Below are 14,400 nucleotides of genomic sequence, written 5' to 3'. Positions count from 1 at the left end.
CGTTGTGCACAATTCCTTGCTCTGTTTTCAAAGCGCTTCCCATGTGTTTGAATTTTTCCGCTAACCTCTCAATTCCGGACAGTTGACTCGACTCGGACTGTGTGCTCAAAATGTGCTGCCTTGGGAACTTGTGGCTGCATCACAATCCCATCAATCAAACATTGGAGTCAGAGAAAGGCCAGCTGACCCTGAGCTCAGCTCTGGGATAACAAAGAGAAAGAGTAATTCTTCCTGTCTTTTCCAATCCTGGTAGTGCTGACATGCATCTGGTCTGGGTCCCAAGAGCACTGCGGGAGGTGGGGAACAGGCAGTAATCCAGTCAGGGATGGGGGAGGGTGGGGAACAGGCAGTAATCCAGTCAGGGCCATGAGGAGTGGGGAACAGGCAGTAATCCAGTCAGGGCCATGCGGTGTGGGGAGCAGGCTGTAATCCAGTCAGGGCCATGCAGAGTGGGGAGCAGGCTGTAATCCAGTCAGGGCCATGCGGAGTGGGGAACAGGCTGTAATCCAGTCAGGGATGGGGGAGGGTGGGGAACAGGCAGTAATCCAGTCAGGGCCATGCGGAGTGGGGAACAGGCAGTAATCCAGTCAGGGATAGGGGAGGGTGGGGAACAGGCAGTAATCCAGTCAGGGCCATGCGGAGTGGGGAGCAGGCTGTAATCCAGTCAGGGATAGGGGAGGGTGGGGAACAGGCAGTAATCCAGTCAGGGCCATGCGGAGTGGGGAACAGGCTGTAATCCAGTCAGGGCCATGCGGAGTGGGGAACAGGCAGTAATCCAGTCAGGGATAGGGGAGGGTGGGGAACAGGCAGTAATCCAGTCAGGGCCATGCGGAGTGGGGAGCAGGCTGTAATCCAGTCAGGGCCATGCGGAGTGGGGAACAGGCAGTAATCCAGTCAGGGATAGGGGAGGGTGGGGAACAGGCAGTAATCCAGTCAGGGCCATGCGGAGTGGGGAGCAGGCTGTAATCCAGTCAGGGATAGGGGAGGGTGGGGAACAGGCAGTAATCCAGTCAGGGCCATGCGGAGTGGGGAACAGGCAGTAATCCAGTCAGGGCCATGCGGAGTGGGGAACAGGCTGTAATCCAGTCAGGGATGGGGGAGGGTGGGGAACAGGCAGTAATCCAGTCAGGGCCATGCGGAGTGGGGAACAGGCAGTAATCCAGTCAGGGCCATGCGGAGTGGGGAAGAGGCAGTAATCCAGTCAGGGCCATGTGGAGTGGGGAGCAGGCAGTAATCCAGTCAGGGCCATGCGGAGTGGGGAAGAGGCAGTAATCCAGTCAGGGCCATGCGGAGTGGGGAACAGGCTGTAATCCAGTCAGGGCCATGCGGAGTGGGGAAGAGGCAGTAATCCAGTCAGGGCCATGCGGAGTGGGGAACAGGCTGTAATCCAGTCAGGGATGGGGGAGGGTGGGGAACAGGCTGTAATCCAGTCAGGGCCATGCGGAGTGGGGAAGAGGCAGTAATCCAGTCAGGGCCATGCGGAGTGGGGAACAGGCTGTAATCCAGTCAGGGCCATGCGGAGTGGGGAAGAGGCAGTAATCCAGTCAGGGCCATGCGGAGTGGGGAACAGGCTGTAATCCAGTCAGGGATGGGGGAGGGTGGGGAACAGGCTGTAATCCAGTCAGGGCCATGCGGAGTGGGACCAGGCAATAATCCAGTCAGGGCCATGCGGAGTGGGGAACAGGCAGTAATCCAGTCAGGGATGGGGGAGGGTGGGGAACAGGCTGTTATCCAGTCAGGGATAGGGGAGGGTGGGGAACAGGCTGTAATCCAGTCAGGGCCATGCGGAGTGGGGAACAGGCTGTAATCCAGTCAGGGATGGGGGAGGCTGGGGAACAGGCAGTAATCCAGTCAGGGCCATGCGGAGTGGGGAGCAGGCTGTAATCCAGTCAGGGATAGGGGAGGGTGGGGAACAGGCAGTAATCCAGTCAGGGCCATGCGGAGTGGGGAACAGGCTGTAATCCAGTCAGGGCCATGCGGAGTGGGGAACAGGCAGTAATCCAGTCAGGGCCATGCGGAGTGGGGAACAGGCAGTAATCCAGTCAGGGCCATGCGGAGTGGGGAACAGGCTGTAATCCAGTCAGGGCCATGCGGAGTGGGGAACAGGCAGTAATCCAGTCAGGGCCATGCGGAGTGGGGAACAGGCTGTAATCCAGTCAGGGATGGGGGAGGGTGGGGAACAGGCAGTAATCCAGTCAGGGCCATGCGGAGTGGGGAACAGGCTGTAATCCAGTCAGGGATGGGGGAGGGTGGGGAACAGGCAGTAATCCAATCACTGTTACGGGGGGCGGAAATAATCCAGTCGAGGATAGCGGGTCATGGGGGGGACAGGAAGTAATCCAGTCAAGGACGGGGTGGGTGGCAGTAGCAGGTAGTAATCTACTCAGGGACATTGGGGGGTAGGAGAGGAAGTAATCGATTCAGTGACGGGGGCAGGAACAGGAAGTAATCCAGTCAGGGACGATGAAGGAGGGGGAACAGGAAGTAATCCAGTCAGGGGCGATGAAGGAGGGGGAACAGGAAGTAATCCAGTCAGGGGCGATGAAGGAGGAGGAACAGGAAGTAATCCAGTCAGGGGCGATGAAGGAGGGGGAACAGGAAGTAATCCAGTCAGGGGCGATGAAGCAGGGGGAACAGGAAGTAATCCAGTCAGGGACAGGGTGGGGGTCAGGCATGGGACACCGACTGGGATAGGTTTGGAGAGAGACCACTCGAAGAGAGCAGATGATTTTCCAGATTTTTGTTGTGAATTTTCACTCCCATTGATTTCCCCTGGCCCCAGTTTTGCCTCACACTATTTTATATTTCATGCAATTTGAGCTGTGCCAATATTTTTCTCGTAGCACTGGTTGTTCTTTAATGAAATGGGACTTTAGTGTCTATGTTCGTTTCCTGCAGATGTTGAATAGCCCATTAAATTTCAGTGTGTCCGCCAGGCGCACATATAGTAATATCCCCAGTATATGAAGCTGCTCAGTGCTTTCAGTTTTTGTCTTTTTACATAAAATTACATAACATATGTAATATAAAGAAAGGTAGGAACAAAGTGTCTGCAAAGAGATATAGATAAGTTATGTGAGTGGGCAGAAAATTGGCAGATGGAGTATAATGTGGGAAAGTGTGAGGTTGTCCACTTTGGCGACAAGAATAGAAAAGCAGAATATTATTCACATGGAGAGAGACTGCAGAATGCTGCGGTACAGAGGGATCTGGGTGTCCTTGTACATGAAGTTAGCCTGCAGGTACAGCAAGTAATTCACAGAATCACAGAATTGTTACAGCATACAAGGAGGCCATTCAACCCATCGTGTCTGCACTGGCTCTCTGAAAGAGCAATTCACTTAGTGCCATTCCCCTGCCTTCTCCCCATAACCCTGCATATTCTTCCTTTTCATATAAATGTCTAATTCCCTTTTGAATGCTTCAATTGAACCTGCCTTCACCAAACTCTCAGGCAGTGGTTTCCAGATCCTAACCACTCGCTGTGTGAAAAGGTTTTTCCTCATGTCACTTCTGCTTCTTGTACCAATTACTTTAAATCTGTGCCCTCTCGTTCTTGATTCCTCCACGAATGGGAACAGTTTCTCTCTATTTACTCTGTCCAGACCCCTCATGATTTTGAACACCTCAATCAAATCTTCTCTCAACCTTTTCTTCAAGGAAAACAGTCCCAACTTCTCCAATCTATCCACGTAACTGAAGTTCCTCATCCCTGGAACCATTCTCGTGAACCTTTCCTGCACCCTCTCTAATGCCTTCACATCATTCCTGAAGTTTGGTGCCCAGACTGGACACAGTGTTCCAGTTGAGACCGATATTTCCCAGTTCTGTATCATCCACAAACTTTGAAATTGTGCCCTGTACACCAAGGTCTAGGTCATTACTTATATCAGGAATAGCAAGGGTCCCAACACTGACCCCTGGGAAACTCCACGACAAACCTTCCTCCAGTCCAAAAATATCCATTAACCACTACTTTCTGTTTCCTGTCACTCAGCCAATTCCGTATCCATGTTGCTACCGTTCCTTTTATTCCATGAGCTATAACTTTGCTCACAGGTCTGTTTTGTGGCACTGTATCAAACTCCTTTTGAAGGTCCATGTACACCACATCAACAGCATTGCCCTCATCAACCCTGTCTGTTACCTCATCAAAAAACTCCAACAAGTTAGTTAAACATGATTTGCCCTTAACAAATCCATGCTGGCTTTCCCTAATTAAGCTGAAATAGCCCATGTGACTATTAATTTTGTCCGAATTATCGTTTCTAGAAGCTTCCCCACCACCAAGGTTAATCTGATTGGCCTGTAGTTGCTGGGCTTATCTTTACACCCTTTTTTGAGTAAGGGTGTAATCTTTGCAATTCTCCAGTCCTCTGGCACCCCCCTCCACCCCCGAGTCTGAGGGAGACTGGAAAATTATGGTCAGTGCCTCCACAATTTCCACTCTCACTTCCCTCAGTATCCTTGGATGCATCTCATCATGTCCTGGTGACTTATCAACTTTAAGTACAGCCAGTCTACCTAATACCTCCTCCTTATCAATTTTAAACCTTTCAAGTGTCTGAACTACCTCCTCTTTCACCAGCATCTTCTTCACTGGTAAAGACAGATGCAAAGTATTCATTTAATACTTCAGTCATGGCCTCTACCTCCATGTATAAATCCCTTTTTTGGTTCCTAATCGGCCCACTCCTCCCTTTACCACCCTTTTACTATTGAAATGCCCATATAAGACTTCTGGGTTCCCTTTTATAATTAGCTGCCAGTCTCTTTTCATGCTCTCTTTGCTTCTCTGTTTTGCTTTTTCACTTCCCCTCTGAACCTTCCATATTCCGCCTGGTTCTCAGTTGTGTTAACCACCTGTCATCTGTCAGAAGCATACTTTGTCTTTATCTTAATCACTATCTCTTTTGTCATCCAGGGAGCTCTGGATTTATTTCCCTTATCTTTCCCCTTTGTGGGAATATACCTTGACTGAGCCCAAACTATCTCTTCTTTAAAGGCAGCCCATTGTCCAGTTATCGTTTATCTTGCCAACCTTCGATTCCAATTTATCTGCTCTGATCCATTCTTACCCCATTGAAGTTGGCCTTCCCCAAGTTCATTATTCTTACCGTTGGTTGAAAAAAACTCAGCTGCAGCTTTTGCTCGATTGGCTTCTGTGGAGAAGAACAGGTTTGTTGTGAGCCTGTTCACTGGCTCACTGATAGACAGTCTATACTTATACACAAACGGCCACTTAGATGAGGTAGAAGCAACTGTGGAACCGGAACCCGATGGGAAAGGTGGAAACAGGCATATAAACTCTCTCCCATTCACACACGCAGGCTATTTTTGACCAGAATCACGACAGCCATTTAAGCTGTAAATGTGTTCATTTACCATGCCCAATAGAAGTAATTAGCAAGGCAAATGGAATCTTAACTTAATAAAAGCAAATACTGCAGATGCTGGAAATCTGAAATAAAAACAAGAAATGCTGGAAATACTCAGCAGGTCTGGCAGCATCTGTAGAGAGAGAAGCAGAGTTAACGATTCAGTTCTGATGAAAGGTCACTGACCTGAAACGTTAACTCTGCTTCTCTCTCCACAGATGCTGCCTGACCTGCTGAGTATTTCCAACATTTCTTTTTTTTATTATTGGAATCTTAACTTATTGCAAGGGGGATGGAGTATAAAAGTAGGGAAGTCTTGATGCAATTGTACAGGGTATTGGTAAGACTGCACCTAGAGTACTGTGTATGGTTTTGGTCTCCTTATTTAAGGAGTGGTATACATGCATGGGAAGCAGTTCGGAGAAGGTTCACTAGGTTGTTTTCTGGGTTGAGGGGTTTGTCTTATGAGGAAAGGTTGAGCAGGTTGGGCCTATACTCATTGGAGTTTAGAAGAATGAGAGGTGATCTTTTTGAAACATATACGATTCTGAGGGGGCTCGACAGGGTAGATGCTGAGAGGATGTCTCCCCTCGTGGGGGAGTCTAGAACTGGGGGCACAGTTTCCGAACAAGGGGTCTCCCATTTAAGATGGAAATGAGGAGGAAATTCTTCTCTCAAAGGGTCGTTAATCTTTGGAATTCTCTTCCCCAGAGAGCAGTAGGGTCTGGTTCATTGAATATACTCAAGGCTGAGTTAGACAGATTTTTATTCTACAAACATACAAGCACACGAATTTGGAGCAGGAGTAGGCCACCCGGCCCTTCGAACCTACTCTGCCATTCAATAAGATCATGGCTGATCTGATTGTAACCTCAACTCCACATTCCTGCCTACCTCCGATAACCTTTCACCCCCTTGCTTATCAAGAATCTATCAACCTCTGCCTTAAAAATATTCAAAGACTCTGCTTCCACCGCCTTTTGGGGAAGAGAATTCCAAAGACTCATGTCCCTCTGAGAGAAATAATTTCTCCTCATCTCTGTCTTAAACGGGCGACGCCTTATTTTTAAACAGTGACCCCTTGTTCCAGATTCTCCCACAAGGGGAGACATCCTTTGTACATCCACCTGTCAAGACCCCTCAGGATCTTTTATGTTTCAATCAAGTTGCGTCTTACTCTTCTAAACTCCAGTGGATACAAGCCTAGCCTGTCCAACCTTTCCTCAAAAGACAACCTGCCCATTCCAGGTATTAGTCAAGTAAACCTTCTCTGAACTGCTTCCAATGCTTTTTATATCCTTTCTGAAATAAGGAGACCAGTACTGTACACAGTACTCCAGATGTGGTCTCACCAATGCCCTGTATAACTGAAGCTTAATCTCCATACATTTGTATTCAATTCCCCTTGCGATAAAGGATAACATTCTATTAGCTTTCCTAATTACTTGCTGTACCTGCATACTAACATAGAACATAGAACAGTACAGCACAGTACAGGCCCTTCGGCCCACGATGTTGTGCCGAACCTTTAACCTACTCTAAGATCAAACTAACTACCTACCCTTCATTCTACTATCATCCATGTACCTATTCAAGAGTCGCTTAAATGCCCCTAATGTATCTGCTTCTACTACCACCGCTGGCAGTGCATTCCACGCACCCACCACTCTCTGTGTAAAGAACCTACCTCTGACATCTCCCCGAAGCCTTCCTCCAATCACCTTAAAATTATGCCCCCTGGTGATAGCCCTTTCCACCCTGGGAAAAAGTCTCTGACTATCCACTCTATCTATGCCTCTCATCATCTTGTACACCTCTATCAAGTCACCTCTCATCCTTCTTCGCTCCAATGAGAAAAGCCCTAGCTCCCTCAATCTTTCTTCGTAGGACATGCCCTCCAGTCCAGGCAGCATCCTGGTAAATCTCCTCTGCACCCTCTCTAAAGCTTCCACGTCCTTGCTATAATGAGGCGACCAGAACTGAACACAATATTCCAAGTGTGGTCGAACCAGGGCCTTATAGAGCTGCAGCACAACCTCGCAGCTCTTAAACTCAATCCCCCTGTTAATGAAAGCCAACACACCATACGCCTTCTTAACAACCCTATCAACTTGGGTGGCAACTTTGAGCGATCTATGGAAATGGACCCCAAGATCCCTCTGTTCCTCCACACTACCAAGAATCCTGTCTTTCAGCCTGTATTCCTCATTCAAATTCGACCTTCCAAAATGAATCACTTCACACTTTTCCAGGTTGAACTCCATCTGCCACTTCTCAGCCCAGCTCTGCATCCTGTCAATGTCCCATTGCAACCTACACCAGCCTTCCACACTATCCACAACTCCAGCAACCATCGTGTCATCGGCAAACTTGCTAACCCAGCCTTCCTCATCCAAGTCATTTACAAAAATCACAAAGAGCAGAGGTCCCAGAACAGATCCCTGTGGAACACCACTGGTCAGCGAGCTCCATGCTGAATACTTTCCATCTACTACCACCCTCTGTCTTCTATGGGCCAGCCAATTCTGTTTCCAGACAGCCAACTTTCCCTGTATCCCATGCCTCCTTACTTTCTGAATGAGCCTACCATGGGGAACCTTATCAAACGCCTTGCTAAAATCCATATACACCACATCCACTGCTCTTCCTTCATCAATGTGTTTTGTCACATCTTCAAAGAATTCAATAAGGCTTGTGAGGCATGACCTGCCCCTCACAAAGCCATGCTGACTGTCTCTAATCAAATCATGCTTTTCCAAATAATCATAAATCCTGTCTCTCAAAATCCTCTCCAATAATTTGCCCACTACTGACGTAAGACTGACTGGTCTATAATTCCCAGGGTTATCCCTATTCCCTTTCTTGAACAAGGGAACAACATTTGCCACCCTCCAATCATCCGGTACTACTCCAGTGGACAGTGAGGATGCAAAGATCATCGCCAAGGCGCGGCAATCTCTTCCCCGTTTCCCGTAATATCCTTGGGTATATCCCGTCTGGCCCCGGGGACTTATCTGTCCTCATATCATTCAAAATTTCCAGAACATCCTCCCTCTTAACCTCAACCTGTTCGAGCATATCAGCCTGTTCCACGCTGTCCTCACAAACAACAAGGTCCCTCTCACTAGTGAATACTGAAGCAAAGAATTCATTTAGGACCTCCCCTACCTCCTCCGACTCCAGGCACAAGTTCCCTCCACTATCCCTGATCGGCCCTACCCTCACTCTGGCCATCCTCTTGTTCCTCACATAAGTGTAGAACGCCTTGGGATTTTCCTTAATCCTACCTGCCAAGACTTTTTCATGTCCCCTTCTTGCTCTCCTAAGTCAATTCTTCAGTTCCTTCCTGGCTACCTTGTAACCCTCTAGAGCCCTGTCTGATCCTTGCTTCCTCAACCTTAAGTAAGCTTCCTTCTTCCTCTTGACTAGCTGTTCCACATCTCTTGTCATCCAAGGTTTCTTCACCCTACCATCCCTTCCCTGCCTCATCGGGACAAACCTATCCAGCAAGTGCTCCCTAAACAACCTCCACATTTCTGTCGTGCATTTCCCTGAGAACATCTGTTCCCAATTTATGCTCCCCAGTGCCTGCCTAATAGCATTGTAATTCCCCCTCCCCCAATTAAATATTTTCCCATCCCGTCTGCTCCTGTCCCTCTCCATGACTATAGTCAAGGTCAGGGAGTTGTGATCACTATCACCGAAATGCTCTCCCACCGAGAGATCTGCCACCTGGCCTGGTTCGTTACCAGGCACCAAGTCCAACATAGTCTCCCCTCTAGTCGGCCTATCTACATATTGAGTCAGGAAACCTTCCTGGACACACCTGACAAAAACTGCTCCATCCAAACTATTTGCACTAAGGAGGTTCCAATCAATATTAGGGAAGTTGAAGTCACCCATGACAACAACTCTTACTTCTGCACCTTTCCAAAATCTGCCTCCCAATCTGTTCCTCCATGTCTCTGTTGCTATTGGGGGGTCTATAGAAAACTCCCAACAAAGTGACTGCTCCTTTCCTGTTTCTGACTTCCACCCATACTGACTCAGTAGACAAACCCTCCTCGACGACCTCCCTTTCTGCAGCTGTGATACTATCCCTGATTAACAATGCCACTCCCCCACCTCTTTTACCTCCCTCCCCATTCCTTTTGAAACATCTAAACCCCGGAACATCCAACATCCATTCCTGCCCCTGTGATATCCACGTCTCCATAATGGCCACAGCATCGTAGCTCCAAGTACTGATCCATGCTCTAAGTTCATCACCCTTATTCCTGACACTTCTTGCGTTAAAATAGACACACTTCAACCCATCATACTGGCTGCAACTTTGCCCTGTCAACTGTCTAACCTTCCTCACAGACTCTCTGCACTCGGTATCTGCCTATTCAACAGCTACCCCATCCACTGATCCATAGCTCCGGTTCCCATCCCCCTGCCAAACTAGTTTAAACCCTCCCGAAGAGCTCTAGCAAACCTCCCGCGCAGGATATTGGTGTCCCTCCAGTTCAGCTGCAACCCGTCCTTCTTGTACAGGTCCCACCTTCCCCAGAAGGTATCCCAATGATCCACATATCTGAATCCCTCCCTCCTACACCAGTTCTGTAGCCACGTGTTCAGCTGCACTCGCTCCCTGTTTCTCGCCTCACTAGCACGTGGCACCGATGACAATCCTGAGATTACTACTCTGCTCGTCCTGCCTTTCAGCTTCCAACCTAACTCCCTATATTCGCTTTTCAGGTCCTCTTCCCTTTTCCTAGCAATTCATGCAATAGAACACCCAGATCCCTTTGCATCTCAGAGCTTTGCAATTTCTCACCATTTAGATAATATGCTTTTTTATTCTTCCTGCCAAAATGGACAATTTCACATTTTCCTACATGATACTCCATTTGCCAGATCTTTGTCCACTCACTTAACCTATCTGTATCCCTTTGTAGCCCTCTTATGTCCTCTCCACAACTTACTTTCCTACCTAACTTTGTGTCATCAGCAAAGTTAGCAACCGTACCTTCAGTCCCTTCTTCCAAGTTATTTATATGAATTGTAAAAAGTTGAGGCCCCAGCACAGATCCCTGTGGCACACCACTCGTTACATCTTGCCAACCAGAAAATGATCCATTTATGCCTACTCTCTGTTTCCTCTTAGCTAGCCAATCTTCTATCCATGCCAAAATGTTACCCCCTACACCATGAGCTTTTATTTTCCGCAATAACCTTCGATGTGGAACCTTATCAAATGCCTTCTGGAAATCTAAGTATAGTACATCCACCGGATCCCCTTTATCCACAGCACATGTTACTTCTTCAAAGAACTCCAATATATTGGTTAAACATGATTTCCCTTTCACAAAACTGTGTTGAATCTGCCTGATTACCTTGAATTTTTCAAGGTAAATGTCCTGCTATAACATCTTTAATAATAGCTTCTAACATTTCCCCTTTGATAGATATCATAACTGGCCTGTAATTTCCTGCTTTCTGTCTTCCTCCCTTTTTGAATAAAGGAATAACATTCTCTATTTTCCAATCTAATGGAACCTTCCCGGAATCTAGGGAATTTTGGAAAATTAAAACCAACACATCAACTATCTCACTAGCCACTTCTTTTAACACCCTTGGATGAAGTCCATCAGGACCCGGGGACTTGTCAGCCCGCAGCTCCAACTATTTGCTGAGTACCACTTCCCTGGTGATTTTAATTTTCTTGAGTTCCTTCCTCCCATCCATTTCCTGATTTACAGCTATTTCTGGGATGTTACTTGTATCCTCTATAGTGAAGGCCGATGCAAAATATCTGTTCAATTCATCTGCCATCTCCTTATTATCCATTATTAATTCCCCAGACTCACTTTCTATCGGACCAACACTCACTTTTCTTTTTTAAATATCTATAGAAATTCTTACTGTTCTATATTTCTAACTAGCTTTCTCTTGTACTCTAATGTTACCCTGCTTATCAATCTTTCAGTCATTCTTTGCTGTTTTTTTAATATTCTGTCCAATCTTCTGACCTGCCTCCCATCATTGCACAAATATCAGCTTTTTCTTTACGTTTGATACTACCTTTAACTGTTTTAGTTAACCATGGATGGTGGGTCCTCCACTTGGAATTTTTCTTTCTCATTGGAATGTATCTATTCTGTGTATTCTGAAATATCCCCTTAAATGCCTGCCACTGCATCTTTATTGACCTGTCCCTTAAACTACAAGGGAGACAAGGGTTATGGGGGTGCAGGCAGGAAAGTGGAGTTGAGGCCATAATCAGATCAGACATGATTTTATTGAATGGTGGAGCAGGCTCGAGGAGCCGAATGACCTTCTCCTGATCCTATTTCTCATGTCCTTACCTTATGATCTTAATGTACAGCACAGAAACAGGCCATTCAACCCAACTGCTTCGTGCTGGTGCTTATGCTCCACCAGAGTATTCTCCTGCCCCTTCACCTAACTCTATAGTTTATACGAACATAGGAGCAGGAGTAGGCCGTTCAGCCCATCGGGCCGATCCTGACATTCAATATGATCATGGCTGATCTTCCATTTCAATGCCTTTGTCCCACACTATCTTCATATTCCCTTCTGTCATTTGTATTTAGAAATCTGTCAATCTCTGCTTTAAACATACTCAATGTCTGTGGAAGCACAGCCCTCTGGGATAGAGAATTCCAAAGATTCACAACCCTCTGTGTTAAGAAATTTCTCCTCATCTCTGTCCTAAGTGGATTCCCCCTTATTTTGAAATTGTGTCCCCTGGTTCTCGATTCCCCAACCAGGGGAAACATTCTAGCTGCATCTACCCTGTCTATCCCTTTAAGTATTTTGTAGGTTTCAATGAGATCACGTCTCATTCTTCGTTTGATACTACTTTTAACTTTTTTAGTTAACCATGGATGGCGGGTCATCACCTCTCCTTATTCTAGAGAATACAGGCTCAGTTTCCCCAATCTCTCTTCATAGGACAGTCCCGCCATCCCGGGAACAAGTCTGGTGAACCTTCGTTATACTCCCTCTATAGCAATAATATCCTTTCAAAGGTAAGGGGACCAAAACTGCACACAGTACTCCAGGTGCAAACTAACCAAGGTTCTATACAATTGAAGCTAGACTTCACTACTCCTGTACTCAAATCCTCTTGCGATAAAGGCTAACGCACCATTAGCCTTCTTAATTGCTTGCCTTCTATTCCTTTCTCCCTCATGCATTTATTTAGCCTCGCCTTAAATGTATCTATTCTATTCACCTCAACAACTCCCTGAGGTAGCGAGTTCCATATTCTCACCACTCTCTGGGTAAAGTACTTTCTCCTGAATTCCCTATTGGATTTATTAGTGACTATCCTATATTTATGGCCTCTAGTTTTGGTCTCCCCCAAAAGTGGGAACATCTTCTCCCGACGCCAACCTATCAAAACCTTTTATAATCTTAAAGACCTCTATCAGGTCAGCACTCAGACTTTTCTTGAAAAAAGATCCCCAACTTGTTGAATCTTTCCTGATAGGATAATCTCTCAGTTCTGGTGTCATCCTCATGAATCTTTTTCTTCTTTTTCAGAGTCACGGAATCAGCTCTTCAACTCCTCAAGCTCCGATAACAACAGCCTCTCACAGTCCCGTGATCGGGCATCAGAGGATGGTCATTCCCTCTCAGCCACTGCTAACAGCCACCAAGAAGACGGCCGCAAAGCCGCATGCGGCCCAGAGCGTGGCTGTGGGCCCAAAGAACCAACCACAGCCAGTTCCAGCCTCCTACACCACGGCCTCCACTCCTGCCCGACCTGCTTTTAATGTGCAAGTCAAAACAGCACAACCCAATCCGAACTTCATGCCGCAGGGGCTTCAGCAACCAGGTCAAGACCTTGCCCCTTCTCCTTACCAGCAGTATAACTTGCAGCCAACCAGGTCAACCGAACCAGCTCCACTGCTTCAGCACTACACTCAACATCCCCGCTCCGCAGACCCTGGGTATGGGGCAGTGCCCGCACGATACCCTGATCCAGGTTATGCTCACACTCCTTTACCAAATCGCTACCAAGACCATCGGCCCATGGCTCCAGCATATGGAGTAGGATACGCAGGTGACCCATCATATGGAGCTCAGAATACCTGGAGACCAGAGGCAGCCTATACCCATGCCTTTCCTGCACCAAACCCTAGTGCCTATCATCAACCATCTCCCACTAAGAAGACCTATATCACTGACCAAGCACCAGGACCAGCTGCACCTGTGCAACAACCCAAGGTACAAATCCATCTCAAGTTAAGAATGTTAATGTACATTAGCCTGAGGGTCACTTTCATGTCCTTTGTTTGTGGGACTCCCTATCGTCATGTCCCTCACACTTCCAAAGGCAAGTTTGGTGTCATATAGTCATTGGTTGTAAAGTGCTTTGGAACTTCCTCGGGCTGTGATAAGGTGCTGAAGAAATGCTTGATCCCCCTGCATTTAATTGAAGCCGGGTGCTGTTCTGTGCTCTGGCCTTAACCTTTCACTTCATTTTCTCAATTGAAACTGCATGGCAGGAATTTCTGGATTCTTACTCCCAAATTCCTGCTGTAACTTCGACAGTAGATCAGCTCAAGAAATGACGTAAATGGCTGAGTGATTCTTTGCCCTGCTTCTCCGGGATTTCGAGAGATTGAGGAGAATCCATTGGAAATTCTTCCCAGTAGAAACACTAGCTTTCAGAGAATGCCTTAACTTTCAAATTTGTGGAGAGGCTTGATACATACATGAGGGGGAAAGGATGGATTGAGATGAAGAAGGGTGGGAGGAGGCTCATGTGGAGTATAAATACTGGCATGGACCAGTTGGGCTTGTTTCTGTGCTGTAAATTCTATGTAAAAATGCTGCCAGTATGAGAGAGAATTGTAATTTTGTGTGGAAACTGTGTGAAGTGATGCTTCAGTTGTACCGAGTCTTGGTCACACCCCATCTAATGTAACTGTGTTCAGTCTGGGCACTGTATCTCAGGAAGTATATATTAACTTAGAAGGGGTGTGGTGCAGATTCACCAGAA

At 47.1% G+C, this 14,400-nt stretch overlaps 1 protein-coding gene across 11 annotated transcripts in view; it reads left to right on the top strand.

Moving 5' to 3' along the window:
* Positions 1 to 14,400, top strand: part of lpp (LIM domain containing preferred translocation partner in lipoma) — a 621,439-nt gene that overhangs the window by 439,983 nt on the left and 167,056 nt on the right. For all 11 annotated transcript variants that reach the window (XR_010976005.1, XM_068042851.1, XM_068042848.1 and 8 more), the window contains one exon: positions 12,936 to 13,622. Coding sequence is in view for 10 of the 11 variants with exons in the window: in XM_068042851.1 (XP_067898952.1) it covers positions 12,936 to 13,622 (687 nt within the window). In the remaining variant the exon portion in view is untranslated. The remainder of the gene's footprint in view (positions 1 to 12,935; positions 13,623 to 14,400) is intronic.

The sequence above is a fragment of the Heterodontus francisci genome, chromosome 11, assembly GCF_036365525.1.
Source record: "Heterodontus francisci isolate sHetFra1 chromosome 11, sHetFra1.hap1, whole genome shotgun sequence".
NCBI lineage: Eukaryota > Metazoa > Chordata > Chondrichthyes > Heterodontiformes > Heterodontidae > Heterodontus > Heterodontus francisci.
The sequence above is the reverse complement of the archived record's forward strand: the minus strand, read 5'-3'. Positions and strand labels throughout refer to the sequence as shown.